We start from the raw sequence: 21,280 nt of genomic DNA, 5'->3' as shown, positions 1-21,280 counted from the left end.
GAAACTAAATGGATTCTTTGCTTCAGTCTTCATGGCTGAGGATGTTAGGGAGATTCCCAAACCTGAGCTGGCTTTTGTAGGTGACAAATGTGAGGAACTGTCACAAATTGAAGTGTCACTAGAGGACATTTTGGAATTAATTGATAAACTCAATGTTAACAAGTCACCAGAACCAGATGGCATTCACCCAAGAGTTCTGAAAGAACTCAAATGTGAAGATGCTGAACTATTAACTAAGGTTTGTAACCTGTTCTTTAAATCGGCTTCGGTACCCAATGACTGGAAGTTAGCTAATGTAACATCAATATTTAAAAAGGGCTCTAGAGGTGATCCTGGCAATTACAGACTGGTAAGTCTAACGTCGGTACCGGGCAAATTGGTCAAAACAATAGTTAAGAATAAAATTGTCAGACTCATAGAAAAACATAAACTGTTGAGCAATAGTCAACATAGTTTCTGTAAAGGGAAATCGTGTCTTACTAATCTATTAGAGTTCTTTGAAGGGGTCAACAAACATGTGGACAAGGGGGATCCAGTGGACATAGTGTACTTAGATTTCCAGAAAGCCTTTGACAAGGTCCCTCACCAAAGGCTCTTACGTAAATTAAACTGTTATGGGATAAAAGGGAAGGTCCTTTCATGGATTGAGAACTGGTTAAAAGACAGGGAACAACGGGTAGGAATTAATGGTAAATTCTTAGAATGGAGAGGGGTAACTATTGGTGTTCCCCAAGGGTCAGTCCTAGGACCAATCCTATTCAATTTATTCATAAATGACCTGCAGAAAGGGGTAAACAGTGAGGTGGCAAAGTTTGCAGATGATACTAAACTGCTCCAGATAGTTAGACCAAAGCAAATTGTGAAGAACTTCAAAAAGATCTCACAAAACTAAGTGATTGGGCAACAAAATGGCAAATGAAATTTAATATGGATAAATGTAAAGTAATGCACATTGGAAAAAATAACCTGAACTATACATACAATATGATGGGGGATAATTTAGCTGCAAAGAGTCAGGAAAAAGATCTTGGCGTCATCCTGGATAGTTCTCTGAAGATGTCCATTCAGTTGCAGAGGCAGTCAAAAAAGCAAACAGGATGTTAGGAATCATTAAAAAGGGGATAGAGAATAAGATGGAGAATATATTATTGCCCTTATATAAATCCATTGTACGCCCACATCTCAAATACTGTGTACACATGTGGTGTCCTCATCTCAAAAAAGATATTCTAGCAGTAGAAAAGGTTCAGAAAAGGTCAACTGAAATGATTAGGGGTTTGGAGAGTGTCCGATATGAGGAAAGATTAAAGAGGCTAGGCCTCTTCAGCTTGGAAAAGAGGAGACTAAGGGGGGATATGATAGAGGTATATAAAATCATGAGTGATGTGGAGAAAGTGGATAAGGAAAAGTTATTTACTTATTCCCATAATACAAGAACTAGGGATCACCAAATGAAATTAATAGGTAGCAGGTTTAAAACAAATAAAAGGAATTTCTTAACACAGAGCACAGTCAACTTGTGGATCTCCTTACCTGAGGAGGTTGTGAAGGCTGGGACTATAACAATGTTTAAAAGGGAACTGGATAAATTCATGGTGGCTAAGTCCATAAATGGCTATTAGCCAGGAAGGGTAAAGAATGGTGTCCCTAGCCTCTGTTCATCAGAGGATGGAGATGGATGGCAGGAGAGAGATCACGTGATCATTGCCTGCTAGCTTTACTCCCTCTGTGGCATCTGGCACTGACCACTGTCGGTAGACAGATACTGCGCTAGATGGACCTTTGGTCTGACCCGGTAAGGCCATTCTTATGTTCTTATGGCTAAATGAAAAAAGTGTCTTCAGGAAGCCTGCTTTTCAAAGGGGTTTTCTTCTTTTCTAATCCACTGTCTTCACGGGGATGTTTCAAGTGGTTCTCACTAAAATCCCCATAGGGAAAAACTTTTAAAACCTTTTTCTTAGTAAGGTTTTGTGGGTTTAGGCCTGGGATGCTTCTGCATGGTCTTTTTTTTTCTATTGAAACATCCTCATAAATAAAGAAATGTGTTTTCAGATAGCCTGTTTTTCAAAGGGGTCATCTTCTCTCTAATCCACTACCTTCAAATTGTTCTGACTAAAAAATAACCACATTAGTCTAAAACTTTTTTTACTTTTATAAACAGTTTTTTAACCTTAAACTGTTTCTGCAGACTTACATTTTATTAAAACATCTATGCCAAAGGGGCCATACAGCCTATTTTTCAAAGGGGTCTTCTTTTCTAATCACTACCTTCAGAAGGCTGTTTTAAGTGCTTCTTACTAAAACCTTCTTCTTGTCAGGTTTAGACCAGGCGTGTTTTTTTATTGAAACACCCCTGTAAGTAAAGGAGTGTCTTTAGGTGGGGTTTTTCTTCTAAAGTGTTTATTTAATAAGTTAAAACAGAGGGAATTTTAGCCATTACTTTACAAATAAACGCACCTTTACTAGTGTGTGCTAGTTAGCATTTGTGACAGGGTTTTGTTGGTTTAGTTTAGAGCAAAGCAGGTGGCCTCTTAAAAAAACAAAAGGCAAAAATCGTAGGCTCCATACCTTCGCTTTTTTAAACGTTAAGGGTAAAAACGCTTTCATTTTATATAGTAAGCTTATTTACACTTAACGTTCCTGTTCTTTTTAGTACAAGGCTTTCTTATCTCTAATTACAAAAGCTTCTTTCTTTACATTGTTCTTACTAATCCTGTTAGCCTAAAACCTAGAAGAAAAACTTTTATAAACAGATTTTTAAACCGTGGGGCTAAATAAATAAGTGTTTATTCCTTTACAAAACTTTCACCTCTTTGTTAAAAAGTGGGAAAAAAACAAGCTTCTTCTCTCTAATTTAGTGGTTAACAAAATAAAAAATATATAAACTGTTACTAAATCGTGGGGTTTTAAACCTGGGGTGCTCTATTTTATTAAAACACCCCTGTAAATAAAGGGCTGTGTCATTAAGTCAATATAAAGCAGAGCTTTATTCCATTACAAAACTTAATGTAACTAACTTATGTTGGTTAAAAATCAGCCTCCTTTTTAATCACAGCTATCATCTGCAAAAGCCCATTGTTTTATATTGGGCTTACAAAACACAAAAAATAACCAGTGCTAGCCTAAAACCTAGAAAAAAACCTTTAAAATTGTTTGTTACTAAACTTTTATTGAAATCCATTTGTAAAAAAAGTAGGTCTGATTGGCAGTTACAAGGAAGGTGGAGGGAAGGGGAAGGGGGAGAAAAGGGAGTTGGCTCTTGTTTAAAATCTTGGGCCACTAAAATTGGTTCAGAAAATAAATTTTATAACGCGGTTGTAAAACCACCTCTCATTGGCCCAATCCAAGGGCGATTTGATAAACAGCCTGAAAGTTTCTAAGCTGTGGCATTGCCTCATTTTACAGAAAAACAGTCAAGGTAAAGCTCTCACTCTCTCCGATTCAATCATGTGCTCTTTCTCTTTCCTTTGTTCTTTCTTTTAGCCCCTCTTTTTTCTTAACTTACTCTGATACTGAATGCTTTTTTATTATGTGCTTGCTAAATTTCCTAGCTTTTAATGTTTTTATTTACTTTTTTATTCTCTTTTTTATTAAGTGCTTGGTAAATTTCCTTTTTAAACCTAGTTTAATGTTTTTAGCCAGTTTTTTGGCTCTGTGCTTACTACATTTCCTTTTTAATCCTGTTTTTATAGCTTTTATTTACTTTTTAGTCATGTGCTTAGTACATTTCCTTTTTAAACCTAGCTTTTAATGTTTTTAGCCAGTTTTTGGCTCTGTGCTTAGTAAATTTTCTTTTTAAATCTAGTTTTGTTTTTTGTCAGTTTTTCACCACGTTCTTACTAAATAGGTTTTGTCTTAGTTTTTAATACTGTTTAATGCTTTTGTTATTCACTTTATCATGTGCTTACTAATTTTTCTTTTTAATCCTATTTTTATAGCTTTTAATTTAAGGTAAAGTGCATTGGGACTACAGGATTGGTTCAACAAGTTCATTCTGTGACCTAATTGTAAAACAGCCTCTGAGTGGTCCACCGAAAGAAGGGGCTAGCTTCCCAGGAGCGTGGCCCAAAATAGCTATCATTTCACTACCAACAGTCAAGGGGGCAGGATGTTTTGCTCTCCCTGTGTTCAGCAACACCAGCATTCTATTCGTTAATAACCTGCCCTTTACCAACAGCAAGCCTTACTCAATGAATCTAAGCACAAACACACAGTGGGGTAAAATGTTTCGCTCTGCCTCTGTTCAGTAATATGAACACTCTATTTTTTAATAACAAAGCTCCTTACTCACTCGCATCCAATAAACTTACCTGAACATCTCTCACTCTAAACTTTCAATGTATCGAATTTTCTCTTCTTTTATTGCATACCTTTACGAGCCATCTTTTTTCAATAAACCTTCCCCAAACTTTAAACTTCTCTCACTCTAGTCTTTTTTTCTCTCAGTGTATCCAAGCACAACACTTCCTCCATTAAAACACAACATTTTTTTTCAAAGTGGCCAATGGCACCAAATTTAGGAGCCAATAGAAATGGGATGGAAGGCTGGGACAAAAGCCCCACAGGAGGTATGGAAACCTGGCAAAAATGCATGGTGATGAAAGCTATCAAGGTCATACTACTTACCTCTATGGAGGTGTGGGGTTGGAAGGAACCAGATGCCAACTTCACCAATGAGTGAGCACTGTCAACTGCCATGACACCGGTTATACCCTCTCCAGAGTGGTATCTACCATGATAACAGTTGGATGCAGCAGTAGGGGGCTACTCTGCTATAAACCTTTTGACACTCACTGTGTCAACCATGATGCCCAACAGGAATAGAGTGCTGCCCTCATTGCAGGGAGGAGGTGACTGATACAAACTCCTTATTTCCACACAGATGGCTAAGGGGGGTGTTCCAAAGAGGATGGAGCTCGGCTGTTCTCAGTTGTGGCAGATGAGTGAACAAGGAGCAATGGTCTCAAGTTGCAGAGGGGGAGGTCTAGGTTGGATATTAGGAAACACTATTTCACTAGGAGGGTGGTGAAGCACTGGAATGGGTTATCAAGGGAGGTGGTGGAATCTCTTTCCTTCAAGGTTTTTAAGGCCCGGCTTGACAAAGCCCTGGCTGGGATGATTTAGTTGGTGTTGGTCCTGCTTTGAGCAGGGGATTGGACTAGATACCTCCTGAAGTCCCTTCCAACCCTGATATTCTGTGATTCTAACAGCGCAAAGAGGAGGCCTGTGTTCCAGAGCATAATCCTGCCATGTCTGCTTGATTCAGTAATGCTGAGTTACTGATCCCAAGGAAGCAGGGGTAGCTAATACTGCCCCTCTGTTTATCAAGAGGTGATCCTAAAACAGGCTTCCATTTGCCTGGACCACATCCCAAGACCACTGGGAGGAGACCAACCTGCAGCTTGTGGAATGCAGGATCTACTATCAGGCTGATGTTTTGCTTGGCGAGTTGAAGGCTCCTCATAGGTTGAACTGATGAGCTTTTCCAGCCGCCTGAGCTGGACTCTTTGACGACGATGGTAATTGGCAAACCAGTAATAGACCTGATCTGACTTCAAGTTCGTATCCTGAGCCAAAGTGTCCTGCAAATCCAGGTAACCAGGGGAAAAAGAATAAACCACATCCAAATAACCATGCTCGTCCCTCCAGTTTTCAAAAGCAGTCAGACAATATGAGCTTCCAGAACCTCATGCAGGTCCCCGGAGAACATGCATAGCTCCCACTGATTGATCAGCTCGTGAAGAGGAAAGGAGCAGAAAAAGCTAATTCTCCCTTGACATCCTGTGAGAGAAAGGGAACTCCAAGAATCCCAATGGGTTTTTGCCTTATTTGTAATTTAACGGCTATAAATAATCAGCTAATGGAAATAAGCACATTTTTCAGAGTGAAGGTAATTTACCATTGGAACACAAATTATTGGGCTCAGCGCAGGAATCACTTGGTGAAATTCTATGGCCTGCCTTATGCAGACTAAACTCTCATAATGGTCTATTCTCGCCTTAAAAATAATCTATGACAGGACTTTAAAATCTCTTGTGTATTACATTAAAAATCTACAGTAAGAAAACATTTGATTTAAGCAATCAAAAGTCCAGATGTGCCAGGTAAGGTTTCACATGTAACCTTTACTCTTCTCCCTTGTATATATTCATTACTATAATCTTTCGTTAAATGATCATAGATTTCTTAAATACAGTACAACAACTTTTCTCTGTTAGATATATGTGTAGCATCTTGCAATATATTTTCCTACTTTTAAACTTACTATACTATCATTGTGACAATGAAACTATGTCTTTATTGATTTTGGCTATTTATATAATAGATTTTCCTCTTTCTCAAGTAAGTAGTTTAAAAATTTAGTCAACATACATGTATTATATATTTTGTTTTCAATCAGAAGAGCAACCTTCCTTGGGTATAATTCAAGGAAGTTAACTACAAAGCGAATTTAGTCACAAACTTGGGGGCCTTATACATGCTATCAAATTTCACTGTTACTCTATGTTGTCGTATTTAATCAGTGGCATGCTGTGTGAAAATGGCTTGCTGTGTGCATTGCATAAAATAACTTTAAGAGGTTCCAAGTAGTACACAGGCACATATCTAAGATTGTAGAAAAATTATTACATTAAACTACTTGATAAATTACAAGATCACGTAGCATAATGCTCACACACAACAGGACACAGTTATGGTCTAGTGTGCTACTTTCCACTGTCATTTCCTGACTTCTAAGCGCTTAACTGAGCAACCATAGCATTCTCTTAATAAACATTTTTGCATATTGCTGCTGTTTTAATGAAAATATATATTAAAAAACGTATTTCACAATGCAGAACTAAGCTAAACATGTCCAGAACAACCTGTTCCCCATACACCATGGGGGCTTGAAGGAGGGAGCCCCTTGAGTGAAAATTTTAGGAGTGCTGCAGTTTTTACCTTATAAAACCGGAAATCAGACAAGTATCAGAGGGGTAGCCATGTTAGTCTGAATCTGTAAAAGCAGCAAAGAGTCCTATGGCACCTTATAGACTAACAAATGTATTGGAGCATGAGCTTTTCTGGGTGCATGCACGCATCCGATGAAGTGGGTATTCGCTCACGAAAGCTCATGCTCCAATACATCTGTTAGTGTATAACATGCCACAGGACTCTTCGAATCAGACAAGGATTCCTGCGAAGTCCTGGTTCATTCAGAGGCCACTTTCACTACATCTGTCTCTGTCCAGCTAAGCTAGATACACACATGCACAGGGCTGACTATTTTGGCTGCAAACTTTACAAGCCTAGCAAGAAAACTCAGTGCACTTTTAAATGGGTTATAACTCAGCCAAATCACAATCAGTTAGCACCAGAACACCTACAGTGCTTCTCAGGGAGAGCTATTTCTCTGCAAAATTTCACCCAATCATTTCAACACTAGAGCTGCTAAAACACTATTATAACAGGGAAGACATTTTCTCCCACTTCTTTGCTCTACAGAACGACTGAGTTTCTTTTGCTTAAGCTTAAAAAAAATTAGAACACACACCCCTTTGGGCAATGATCAAAGATGAGAAACTGCAGTCCGAAACGGGACTGAAACAAGGGATTAGATCGGAAACATTTATGTCGCCTTGATCACAGTAGCTGCTGCTGTTCCTGTGCAAGGCAACGTTCAGCAACAGCCCGAGTAACATTGTAGCATATAGCATCCATACCAGCTGATCAATGTTTGGATTCATTGTCACATTTGCAGCAAATCTGCGCAGCATTCTGAGCACTTTTTTTGGATAGTTTTGCTTCGTTGTGCTTCAGGACAGAGGGAAACTGATGGAGGATTCCTGTGCAGAAAAGAAAGTATAATCACCAAGGTCCCAAAACTGCACCATTAAACTCAATGGAAGTTTTGCCATTGATTGCAATAGGAGTAGGCCAAAGTTTCAAGTTAACAGTGAAACCTGTTCCCCAAGAAAGGTCCATCTTAGGATGTGAATACAGCCTTTTAGTTTCCATCCACCACACTCCCAAATTACAGTAAAGGAAGAGCAGCAGATCATCCCCCTGCCAAGGTACCTCTTCCTGCACCGGAATTTCTGCATCGATGTCAGGGAATCTGTGTGGTTTTTCTCCATGTCTTCGTGGTAGTGGATCTCATTCCAAAGTCTCACCAGCTCCTTCTTCTCTTTCATCCTGCAACACTAAGACAATAGCAAGGGCTGAGCACACCCTCTCCAGACAGTCTACCAATGTCTTTTACAGAAGGGATAAAACCCCTCTGCACCCTGAAAGTACTGAAAGGGATTCACGCTGGATCAGCTGAGTTGGTAGCCTTCCCCAAAAGTATGAGTCTCTTGCATGGACCACTGTTACTTCTCAACCCTGCACAGGGCACTCCATGCAAGAAAAGAGCTCATTATGCACCTGTGGCTTTTTAAAAAAAAACAGCGAATTTAGACCTCATGAATGGTCCAAAGCCGACAGCTTTGGAAACTGAAGTCTCTTCTCACCGCAGAACACACACAGCACAATCACTAGCAGCCCAAGCTTCCTCACACCATCCTGTTGCAGACACAGCAGTGCCAGAGGCAAGCAACAGTGGTTTGTCGCCTAGAGTGCTTAAGTGCCAATAAACACACTAGGGTGGAGAAGCAAACAACCAAATTTATTTGAGCTCAAATAAGGTGCCAGGGAGAAATAACAATCTCAGATCCTGCACCCCTAAAACAAGCAGTTTCTTCCTTTTATATCCCAGTTGTTTACTACAAAACTTTCTTGCTGACTAGCTGATCTTTCACTCCCCTGTACTTTCCCATCCAGCTGCAGTATCCTTTTTCAGTCAATCTTTTGACTTCCCCCTCTCTGCTGCTGAGACATGTATACAGTATCTTAAAACGACCTTGAACGTGCTCTAGCCTAGCTTCAATGTGTTACAGCAGAGAACTGGCTATTACAACCAAAACTAACTGCTAACACTACATTTTTGCAGCTGTTAGTACATTAGGTTACACTAGGTTACACAAAGTGTTTAACATGGAGGAACATTGGTTCATTAAGGCCTACAGCAGAAGGGCTTCATTGACACTTGTGGTCTATCACCTTTCCGAGTTACCTAGGGTTATGCCAGAGTGACATCAACAATCCCACCCATGGGCTTCATCCTACAAGGGGTTGAGCACTCAGTACCTGATCCAGCAAGACACTTAAGGACATGAGCTTTAAGCACAAGAAGAATCTCAATTCCAATGGGAATTGCACTTGTGTGGTCCCTGGAGTCTTTTACATTCCAAAAAATGCTTTCTTTTGCTAAGATATGTTTTGTCCATGATTTCCCTACAGAGCTCAGCACTGTGTACGCCTCCCCCAAACTCCTCAGGGACCTCAACAGGGATGTTCTGACTCCTGATATATATGTTATCAGAGCTTGTCTAACATCACTTCTCCACCTTCCCTGTAGTTCCACTGAAGTGACCACTGATTGCACATTCCTACCTCCAGGAGTCTGCAGGCTGTGTCATGCTGTCCCTTGTGGATAAGGACAAGCACACAGGCTCTGACTATATTGATGTTGGTGAGGAAATATTCCTGAAGTTTGCACCCCATCATTGCCTCGACCAGCTTCTCCAGGCTGCGAGACACGCTCTGAAGATCGCCACAGAGTTGTCCTGCTAGATCCAGCAGCTTGGCCTGTGGAGGGTCCTTGTTTTCATTCTTACTAAGCAGCGCCATGAATCGCTTCATGCTTACATTCGTCCAGACACCTCTTTTATGCAACAATGAAACAGCATCTGATGTGCGAGCTGCCAGACAAACACTCCCCTCCCTATCAAGACACATTGCTAGCTTCTAATTCTCCTTTATGCTATATGTTAAAATACTTCACTGCACTTCTATAGCACTTTCTACCTTACTGTCTCAAATTACAAAGAGTAATTAAGCCTCTCTATCCTCCTGTTAAGACAAGAAGCATTCCAGGTTTGCAAGTGGGAAAACGGAGACACAGAGAGGTGCAGTGACTTGCCCCAAATGACAAGACAGTGGAACACTTTGTAATCATCAAACTTAGAGAACAAAAGCCCTTTCTTGCTAAAAGACAGGGCAAAGGAGCATCAGTAAAAGTTAGAGAGAGCAAACATTGAACATGTGGGATCTTTCAAATAATTATTTATGAAAATGATCCTCCCCCAAAACACTTGGTCTGCTACATAATTATAACCACCGACCAGGTGGTGCAAAATCTAATTATCCAGCAGAATGGGATAACTAAAACCTCAGTCCGGATAAGTGAGATCAAGTTACTGGCTGCCCACTGGAAAAACACTGACTTGGAGCATCTAAAATTCCACAGTGCAATAAATTACCCGGACAAGTGGCCTGTAGCTGATTCACTGGTCTCTTGTATTCTTGTCAAGTATCAGAGGGGTAGCCGTGTTAGTCTGGATCTGTGAAAGCAGCAAAAAGTCCTGTGGCACCTTTTAGACTAACAGATGTATTGGAGCATGAACTTTCGTGGGTGAATACCCACTTTGTTGGATGTGAATACCCACTTCGTCAGATGCATCCGACGACGTGGGTATTCATCCACAAAAGCTCATGCTCCAATACGTCTGTTAGTCTATAAGGTGCTACAGGAGTCTTTGCTGCTTGTATTCTTGTAAATGCCATCAAGTGATAACTGCCCCGCACACTGGCCTTTGGAAGGAGTACCTACAGAATTAGCCATATATGCACCTCTTGAAGGATAGGATAGAACAATGGTTCTCAAACTGTGGGTTGGGACCCCAAAGTGTGTTGCGGACTCATTTTAATGGGATTGCCAGGGCTGGCGTTAGACTTGCTAGAGCCCAGGGCCAAAGCCCGAACCCCACGGCCCAGGCTTTGGCTCTGGCTTTGCCTTTGCCCTTGCCACCTGTGGCAGCGGGGCTTGGGTGGGCTCAGGCTTCGGTCCCCCTTCCTGGGGGCATGTAGTAATTTTTGTTGTCAGAGGAGGGTCACAGTGCAATAACATTTGAGAAGCCCTGGGATAGAATGCAACTGGCTAAGAACCAGAGAAAGAGTTTAGCTTAGTAGACTAGACCACATGGGCAACTCATCCATTGTGGACCCTCAGGCTTTGTCTTCACTGCAAAAAAGGTGTGTTTTTGCATTCAGCTGGCCATCTCACCGTATAATCCTAGTGGAGATAAGGCACAGGGATTTTTAACTCGATGCAGCTAGCTGGGGTTGATCTCAGGTTTCATTGAGGTGAAAACTTCAGAGCCTGGTCTCTATTAGGATTTTACACTGAGATAACTACACTGATTTAAGCACACACTTTTTACTGCAGTGAAGACAAAACTGTATCCCCTTTCTTGATGAGGAAAAGGGTGTATTTTTAAATCTGTTAACTAATCTGTGTTAAAATCCTAGGGAAGACAAGGCAGTTGTAGGTTTTAAACGTATTAGCTGGTCAAGGTAAACCCTAGCATTGAACCATTGTTGGCCCATTCTTAAGTCTTCTCCCTCCCCTTTCTCCCCCACCTTTTTATTTAAATGATGCCTTTATTTGGCTGCTTAGCATTAGTTTTATATTTTATTTTTAATCTATTGCTTGAAGATTAGGACATTCAAGTTTACCTTGACTAGCTAACATGAATTAAAACTACAACACCCTTGTCTTCACCAAGATTTTAAACACAGGTTAGCTTAACATGGGTTAAAAATGCACTTTTCTTTTCCTAGTGGAGACAAAGCCCTAGCTGCATTTACATTATGAAATGGGTGTCCAGTTTTCATTTTCAGCCTCAAGTCATACAGGAACAAATCCAACACCAACTGAAGTCAATAGGAATCTCTCTACTGACTTCAAGGGGCACTGGACCAGGCCCTCAGCATGCACAGGAATTCTAAGTACTGACTGGCTCAGCAGCTTGTCCTTTGAGGTAGGACATGCAATATCCATACAACAGATTCATTTTAATAACTCATTTTGGCTCCAAAAAAATCAGGATAAACACTTCATCATCAGACAACCCCGCTGTCGATCCCACCTGTCCTTGAACAAGTCACCTTAAAAAGAACTTCCCAGCCTGCAAACAAAAGGTGAAAACTAAAATATAAACCCAAAAGCAAATAAAGGGATCACTTACAAATCAAAACAACCCCCCCCAAAAAAAAAACCAGGTGGGAGGAAGAAGTCATCCTACTTGCGGCCACAGCGATTAAAACAGAATGCACATCTGAAATTGTGTCTTTGACTATGTTCAAAGTTGTGAAAGAATGATGTGGTGCCTGTCCAGTGGTTGGAAGTTCCACATGCTGTGGGCCAAGAACAGTCTCCTGGTTCTCCAGGGCACAATGGGGAACCCAGGGCCGTCCCTAGCTATTTTGGCGCGGGGGGGCGGGGGTTGGCAAGTCCTGGGGAGTGGTTCCCCACTCCCCCCAAGCCTGGGAGCCAGGGGAGTGGAGCAGGCTGGGGCCGGGTCACTCCACTTCCCGCAGGAATTAGCCAGCCCCCAGCCCCCTCAGAGGCCTGGGGCCCCAGCTTGCTCTGCTCCCCAGCTTGGGGGGAACCTCCCCCAGCACTCGTAGGGGGCACAGCTGGGAGCCAGGGGACCAGAGCAGGCTGGGGCCGAGTCACTCCACTTCCCGCAGGAATTAGCCAGCCCTCATTCCCCCTGGAGGCCTGGGGCCCCAGCCCGCTCTGCTCCTGGCTCAGGGGGAACCCCCCAGCACTCGTGAGTGGCGGGGCTGGGAGCCAGGGGAGTGGGTCGCTCCACTGCCCATGCGATGGGTGCAGGATCAGGCCTGGCTGCAGTCTTCAGAGGAGTGGGGGCACTGGGGAAGAGCTGGAGCAGGGGCTGGAGCAGCTGCCTACGGGGAAGGCCGGCCCTGGGAACCCCCCACCCCACCAGTGGAGTCACACAGCTCATACTGGTCTGGTGGAGGTACAGTAGTTTCCCACGTGACAGCCACGCACTTAGGCCCAAGAAGCTTCTCCTGTGATGCGGCGGATGCCTCGCACCTCGCGGGGATGGAGGAGGCAGGGTGTGAAGCAGCCCCCGTGGCCTGGCACAGCAGGGAAGCTAATGCCGGCAGCGGGGGTAGGGGTCTCAGACGCATCCAGGACCCGCAGGCAGAAGCCCACCAAGGTGGTTGGGTGGGTCTGGAACAGCCTCTTGTCCAGATGCTTCTAAAGCTCCAGCGGAATGGCCGGTGCCGCTGCCCCCTCCTGCCCCCTCTCCCCACAGCAAGGCTGGCACGGGCTGGGGTGTGCAGCACAAGTGTCCGGGCTCCCGGCCGGGGAAGCCGTACCTCCCGGGGTCGGACATCGATGCCTTGGCTCCGCTCCCAGTCCCTCTGGGTCCAGCGATGCCAAGCGGCGCCAGGACCTGCCGCGGGGAGGAGCTCTGGGCCACAAGCCACCCCCCCCCAGCCAGGCGCCCGCAGGACCCACCTTGGTTCATCCCGACTTCCTGCTGGGCCGTCACGTGTAAACGCTGCACGGACAAGGGCCGGAGCGCTCTTCCCCCCCCAAAGCCCAGCATGGGGGAGAGACAACAGCCCCCTCGCCCAGTGCTGCAAGGGAAGCACGTGAGGCCCTAGCTGCACTGTGAGCAGAGGCTTAACCCACGTGCACCAGGGAGGTGTCAGGAGTGGGATTAAACTATGGAGAGGGTTGGGTTAGGCCAGTTGAGAGAGTTAAGCCATCTGCACTGGGAAGGAGGGGCCGAGGGGGTGATGGAGGATTAAACTATTTGCACCAGGGGAGAGTGGGTCACAAAGCTGAGGGGCACCTGCTGTGCCCCCTATAATTCAAATCCAACCAATGTTTCCATCTCATCCCTCTTTTCAGTTGTTTGCAACTTTGCATTGAGGAGCCCTGAAACTTCCCCCCTCTGGCCTCTGCGCAATGCCAGTGTTTGTCTGTATTTATTTTAAAGTGAAATTGGAGAGGAAACATTTCTGTTAGCATAACGAAGCCTGAGCTGTTTCAAACGGTTCTAGGACCTGAGTAGTTTGGGGCCTAATCCTGGATTGCATCAAAACCACAACTCCCAGGTTGAACATGTGCTTCTTGGAATCATGGTGGAAATCCACCTTGATTTGCCCAACCTTAAAAAAAAATTCCTATTTTGCTCATGCAAGTGGGATTACAGAAGGAAAATGGTAATACAAATTTCAAAACATGTAAGGCACTCCGTTATCCCGATGATGAGCACAGTACATTCAGATAGGCAAATCCCAAACCAGGTCAGCTACATGGTTATGCATGGTAATTCTCTCTCCTTGTGACAATGTCATAGAATTTAATAGAAATCAGAAACTTTTCCATCATGTTTTTGAACTATACTAGCAAATACAATAAATAATGATAACCCTGTTATATAATTGTATAGGATTGTTAAAGCAGCAGTGCCCTTTCAGATTTCAATGGGGAGGGGGCAACTTTCAGCAGGAATCCAGAGGCCGTTTAGGTGCCTGGAAGTTCTTCGATTATTTGAAGAATAGAAGTATAAAAATGAGTCTATTTCAGGATTGTTTGTTGTGATTATTTCCTATATGTTTAATAATTCATGAAGGTTTACTGCAACAAAATGACCAATGCAGGACAAACAGGAAACTAAGCAAGTTAAGCAATCTGCACCCAGTGCCAAATAAAACCTAATTTCAATCTTAGAAAACAACCAGGGTCCGAGCATACAGAATTTCTTCCATGGGAATGAGGAGTACTTGTGGCCAGTGGCATAGCCAGGTTCTAACATCAGGGGGAACGAACACATAAATAAGGCGCCACCAGACATATCAAATTACTAATTACATACTTTTAAATTTGTTATACATATTTATCTGTACTTCAAATAAAAACACAAGAATGATCCAGCCATGGAAGGGTTTGCACAGCCTGAATTTCACAGGAGAACTTTAGATTATACTTAGATATACTTTAGAGATTCTAGAAAGTAAATGACAGAATACAGTAGTTCATAATTGTCCCAGATTTAAAAAAAATACTGACCATTTTTTCCAGTTACTAATTTTATTTTAAAATCAATCAGTGAAATGCACTTTATTTATAATAGATCATAATATTAAAGCCACCAAAAACACATGACAAATACAAGTTTTATGAAAATTGGTGAGCAAAGATCTCATAGCTCTTGGGGGTTGGAGGAAGCAGTAATTTCCCTTAAAGTAGCTTTATTCATGGGGGTTTTTAAACAAAAGACATCTCTACGACACGGGTTGGCAGTCTAACATTTTTGAAACACTGAGTACTGAGTCCCTCTAGATGCCTTAGATGGAAGGCTCATCCACCAAGCATGGGACGGGGGGACCAGTTGTTCCTCTTTTAAGAAACAGCAAGAAAAGGACAGAGAGAGACCCCAATGGGACTGGTTTGTGCCAACCCAGAGAGAGTGGGGCTGTTTTACTAGCTTTAGCAGAGGCTCCTAACAAGAAGGCCTCTGTAGGGGGGAAGTTCAGGAGGATTGGATTGTTTACTAGATCTGTAAACAACTCGTTATTTAGTGACTAAAGTGACACCACACCCTCCTGCCAGAGATATTAGGACCAACAGGCAGAGCCATAGAACCTGAGACCTGCCTGTTTCCAGCCAAACGCATCGGGCAGCGCTTTAATGAGGACTGCTCAAAAATGGGTGCCAGGCTACTACGAGTCGATGTTATAAACCCCAAAGCAAAGGGAATCGCTTCATATCTGTAGCTTTCAAACCACAGGGCCGTAGAAAATTCCCCACCACCCTGGATTCCAGAATTTGCTCCTCGCCTCCTTTCCCAGCACCCCAGCCTGACCCGGGAGGCTGGGAATGACCTGGGTGTGGAAACCTTGTGCTGTGTTTGTTCCACACCAACTAGTAAGGAAGAGATCTGGGCTGCAGCCTGCTCTACCTGACGAGCCCCAAGTCCAGGTGTGTAAATCAGAAGAGAAATGAGCCCTTGATTATTTCAACTCAGACACGTGGAGGGAAAAACAACAACAAAAGTCACTGGGTGCCCAATATTTATCTGCTGTTCCTGAGCTCTGCTGTCCGATGAACTCAAATCAAGGCCACCTCTCTCAATCTCAAACCTTTGTGATAACACAGGCCATGGCGAGCCAGGGAGGTGGGCTGCCTCTTGCAGCATGGCAGAGGAGCATACAAGAAAGGTTTCATTTTTGTTACCAAATATTCTTTGACTTCCTAGGAACTACACCCCAAAGCAGATTTCCCCCCTTAAAACGTTCTTCAGAAACGTCAACACTAAAACTGCTTGTCCACAGGCTTAAAAGTGTAGTTTCTCAGTGAAATGGGAACACATGTTTATATCTCCCAATAGATAAGCAAGTTGAAAGGTGTGGCTTCTTCCTTGTGCTTTTAGTACAGTGAGTGTACCCAGCAGAAGTAATCATTCCTGTGCAAAATGCTATTCTGCGCCAGCCCTGGGGAGAGGAAGGGAATAGATGCATAGATCTGCTTTGCAGAAGACCGGAAAGAATTTGATCTATTTAGATTAGTCCCTGAAATATGTTTTTTTAAATATTTGGGGCTTAACGGATCGCGTAGCTGGTCAAAGAGCTAATACTGTGCACGGAATAAATCACTGGGTTTGGGGGAAAGTTTGGGGCATGAGGGCACTGACTGGTTTAGGACTGTGATGGTAAGAGCCAGCGCTGGTACAAAAAGATATTTCTTCCTCCAGCAAGAGGAGCAGAGAGGGCAAGAGACCAACGAGGGTCCTAACAGTGGAGAGACCCTCCGCCGGGATCCCGGGGCAGACGGAGAGCGCTGTGGCTTTAAGAACCACGCAGCTAGTATTCCAGGGCGCCTTAGCGACAGCTCACATCTATGGGGAGTTTGCAGGAGGTTCTTCCAACTAGATTAGGCTGAGTGAGCGCTAGATGGGGTGATATATTAGCGAGACTGGCAGCTCAAGAGGTGTTTGCCTTTCCCGCTACGCAGCCGCCTCGCTCTGCATGAGCTTGCCGGGGGCCAACAGGGCTGCTGCTCCTCAGTCCCCCGGCACACTGGGGGGCTGCGCTGCCACCTCTTCTCCTCCCAGCAGAGCCCACCCCAGCGTGGGTGGTATGTGCCAAGTGGGGCTTGGCTTAACGAGCCAGGCAGCTGTGGGCGGGCGGGAGCCTCCTCAGCCCCAGGGAGCCAGGCAACCAGCCAACACGGCCTGCAGCCCCAGAGTGAGCAAGCAGGGCTGGGGATGCAGGAACGTGGTGTGGAACCCAGAGCCAGCCTGTGGCAGCACGCAAAACTTTTCTCTGGACTCCGAGTCCAGAGCCCGGTGGTGGCTTCCCTGAAAGGCGCCACTTTTGGAAAATGTGCTCAGGAGGAGCGGCTGCTCTCCCTGCTCCCCCCAGCTACGCTACTGCTTGTGGCACCTGAGAGACTAACACATTTATCTGGCCATAAGCTTTCATGGGCTAGAACCCACTTCATCAGATGTATAGAGTGGAACATACAGTCGGAAGAAATAAATGTGTTAGTCTTTCAGGTGCCACAAGTACTCCTTGTTCTTTTTGCGGATACAGACTAACATGGCTACCACTCTGAAACCTGTTTCCAAAGGAATGACACTCAAAGCAGACACCCCAAACCAGTAACTAATGAAGTCAACTAATAGCATCTAAAAAAACCCCTCTGTCACGGAGTGTGGGGGAGTCCGGCCCTGCACCCCTCTTCCTGGGACCCACAGTGACTTTTAGCCAGCCAGTAAAACAGAAGGTTTATTGGACAACAGGAACACAGGTTACAGCAGAGCTTGCAGGCACAGTCAGGACCCCTCCATCGAGTCCTTGTGGGCTTTCAGGGTGCTTGGATCCTAGCTAGGATACCCTGAATTCCGCCCACACAGCCCCAAGCCCAAACTCAAAACTGCTTCCCTCCTGCCACTCCCTTCCTTTGTCCTTCTTCCCGGGCCAAGGTGTTGACCTTTCCACTCCCTTACCTAGCTCAGGTTACAGGCTCCGGTATCGTCCATCCCCTAAAGTCCTCCCCTGCTCTCCCATTCCCCACACAGACAGCCCCTACTCCATCACACCCTCCAAAAAACAATCACTCTCCCCCAAGCAGAGTTTTCACACTGAAAAGGGTGAAGTGTCAGATTGTCCATGTAACTTACTAGTGACTGCGCTACTGCTCTTGATTTTATGTGAGAGACAGAGGTGAAAGGAAGCTGGTGCGCCCCAGTACAGCGTACCGGGAAGAGCCAGTGCATGGTACCAGGGTGGCCTGGCTTCCTTAGGAGGCAATTTAAAGGGCCTGGGGCTCCCAGAATTGGCTGGAGCACCAAGCCTTTTGAATTGTCACCAGAGCCTTGCTGCCGGAGCCCTGGGGTAGCAGCAGCGGGGCTCTGGAGGTTATTTAAACAGCTTGCTCAGGAAGGATAGACAGGAGAAAAAGGGAGGAGGTGTTGCCTTATATACTAAAAATGGACACACTTGGACTGAGGTGGAGATGGACATAGGAGACAGAAGTGTTGAGAGTCTCTGGGTTATGCTAAAAGAGATAAAAAACAAGGGTGATGTCATGCTAGGAGTCTACTACATTGCAGACAACTCTATTTTTGTATCCGCGCAAGGCTCTATGCATCAGGCACGGTATTTCCATGAGAGACAGGGAAATGTTATTACCATTCTAGAAGGCACTAGTGAGACCTCATCTGGAATACTGTGTGCAGTTCTCGTCTCCCACATTTAAGATGAAATAAAACTGGAATAGGTGCAGAGAAGGGCTAGTAGGCTGGTCAGAAGAATGGAAGACCTATCTAAGCCAAACTCTTTGAGTCTCCTCTCCTGTTTAGCCTAGCCAAATGAAGGGTCTGGGAGATAGGATGGCTTTCTATAAATACATGGTTAGAGGGATACATGCCAGGGAGGGAGAGGAGTTATTTAAGCTAAAGGCCAATGCTGGCACAAGAACAAAAGCATAGAAACTGGTCATCAGCACGTTTAGGCTGAAATTAGACAAAGGTTTCTACCCATCAGAGGAGTGAACTTCTGGAGGAGCCTTGAGGTAGCTCAGGTATGTGTGTGGCGCCACCTGCTGTCATGTTGGGTGATGACAGGGCCTGGAGAGTGGCTGAATCACCAGCAGAGCAGTGTGAGCGAGACCAGTCCAGCTTAATTGTTACGGGGGCAAAGCGATTCCCATGGCTACCAGTCTGCACCCTGGGCACGACAATCTGACACACCTTGCAACACTAGTTACAAAACTGCCCTGTGAATGCCTATTCCCAATGTCAGGTGACACTGTACATAATACATTTCCTATAAATGAAACAAACTTGTTTATCTTGGTGGTTGGCTGAACAAGAAGTAGGACTGAGTGGACTTGTAGGGTCTAAGGTTTTACATTATTTTGGTTTTGAGTGTTTAACCATGGGATTAAAACTGCCATTAACTCAAAAAAATTAACTAGATTGAAAAAAAGTCATGATTAATCACTTGACTTAAAGGCAATTATTTGACAGCCCTACTTCCTCTTCGTTCTGACGAGCTGCAGTAGCTCTCTCTCTGCATTCCCTTCTCCCTGAGTATGTGAGTGGGAATCTCCAGGTGTCCTTCCAGCTTGTTCTCCCCTTTTCTGTTCCTGATGTTTTTCTTTCTCTCTCCCAGCAGGTGCTGGGCTAGGGAGTGAGAACATGCAGCAGAATCCTCAGGAGGAAGATGAGGAGGAAGTGGAAGCACATGGCACATTATTGCAAAGATGCAAAGGGAGTGTGTTCAGGAATTGTGATCAGGGAAAAGCCCATGAGAGTCAGCACATTCCAGAGAGGTGGCAGGGAAACCAGCCAACACTGAAAGTTGGTCAATCTGTTTATTATCAGGGAACTCACAAACCTCTCAAGGAAACCACAGCCCAGCAGAGAATCCCCATGGGAGAGAGAAATAGCACGTGTGTTGAGTGTGGGAAAAGCATCAGTAGGAACTCACACCTTTTTGGACATGAGAGCATCCACATCAGGGGAGAAACCCTCTGGATGTTGAGAGTGCGGGCAATTCTTCTGTCAGAGCTCAGCCCTTATTTGTCATCCGAGAAGCTGCCAGGGGAGTTAAAGACCATAAAAACCTTGTCTAGGGCTAAAAAAAATTTTGCTTTCCTTTTCTAATTCCCACATACTGTACTTTAAGGCAGCATTTGTGTCACCATGGTCTCTCAGCTCCTCCACCTGAGTTGTCTACTTTTTCCTTTTGCAGATCACCTTTGTTTGGGAGGAGTCCCACACTCTTTTTCATCAACTCCTTTGTGCTATGTCATGGCGGTGTGTGTCCCTCCTATAGGAATGTCCATGAGCCACAGGTGGGGGAACTAGGAGTGACTTCAACTGGATACATGGAGGTTAAATTTACCTGGATCTTGACTCCACTAGGATTTTCCAGGGAGCTAGCTAGCTTGAGTTCACTATTCTGATATTAAAAACTAGGGCTGTGAAGCAATGGAAAAAAAATTAAACACACTTAATTGTGAAATTTAAAAAAGATGATTAATCGCATTTTTTAATCACGCTATTAAACAATAAAACAATACCATTGATTTAAATATTGCAGCTGTTCCGTCTCATTCCAGACAAGCCCTGCAACTCCAGGTCAGCTGGCCTGGGCCAGCCACACATTTTAATTGCATTGTATACATATCCTTAGGGTCAAAATTGCAGCTTTCCCAGCAGGAAATCATGCCCCAATCTCTCCTGTGACAAGTGGGCCTCTCATGATACTCATGTGGTAGGAGCTTGCTGCTTCCCCCACACAGCGACTTAGGAAAACAGCCCGGGCAGCTCAGCGCTGAGCTGGTTCCCAGCCCATTGGCAATGAGAACGGCAGGGGCAGAAGCCAGAGCTGCCTGGCTGCGTCTCCACAGCAGGGAGTGGGAGGGAGCCGCAGGCAGAGAGAGACTCAGGAGTCTGTCCTTGTCAGATGGAGACACAGTCACAGCCGGTGAGCCAGGGATGGGGGAAAGGAGCAGGGATGGGCACCCCGGGGCTGGCATAAAATACACAGGACAGAGGGGGCTTCCTGAGGGGGCTACAGAAACACTCCCCCCCTGCAGAGCAGACCCGGGCTGCGGCTGGCTCTGTCCATCCCTCCCCCCAACCCCACAGAGACCCACACAACCCTATGCTCCATCAAGAGACCCCCAATGGCCCCTGTCACCCCCTCCGGAGAGCTCCCTCCTTGTGCCAAACAACTCCCCTCCCACACTGCCTCCCCTGCTCCAGAGCTCCCTACAATCTCCCCCTTTGCCTCCCCCCCAGCCCATTGGCCGGGAAGGTCCCAGTCTATTGGCCAGCGTGGCCAATGGGAGCTG

At 44.8% G+C, this 21,280-nt stretch overlaps 1 protein-coding gene across 1 annotated transcript; it reads right to left on the bottom strand.

The window, feature by feature from the left end:
• Positions 1–5,324: 5,324 nt before the first annotated feature.
• On the bottom strand, positions 5,325–9,819 carry LOC115642541 (anomalous homeobox protein-like). Its single transcript, XM_030546165.1, is given in 5 exon segments — positions 5,325–5,582; positions 7,704–7,786; positions 7,789–7,826; positions 8,059–8,183; positions 9,475–9,819. Coding segments are annotated over 5 exon segments (849 nt in total).
• Positions 9,820–21,280: the final 11,461 nt, after the last annotated feature.

Source organism: Gopherus evgoodei, unplaced genomic scaffold (genome assembly GCF_007399415.2).
Source record: "Gopherus evgoodei ecotype Sinaloan lineage unplaced genomic scaffold, rGopEvg1_v1.p scaffold_41_arrow_ctg1, whole genome shotgun sequence".
NCBI lineage: Eukaryota > Metazoa > Chordata > Testudines > Testudinidae > Gopherus > Gopherus evgoodei.
The sequence above is the reverse complement of the archived record's forward strand: the minus strand, read 5'-3'. Positions and strand labels throughout refer to the sequence as shown.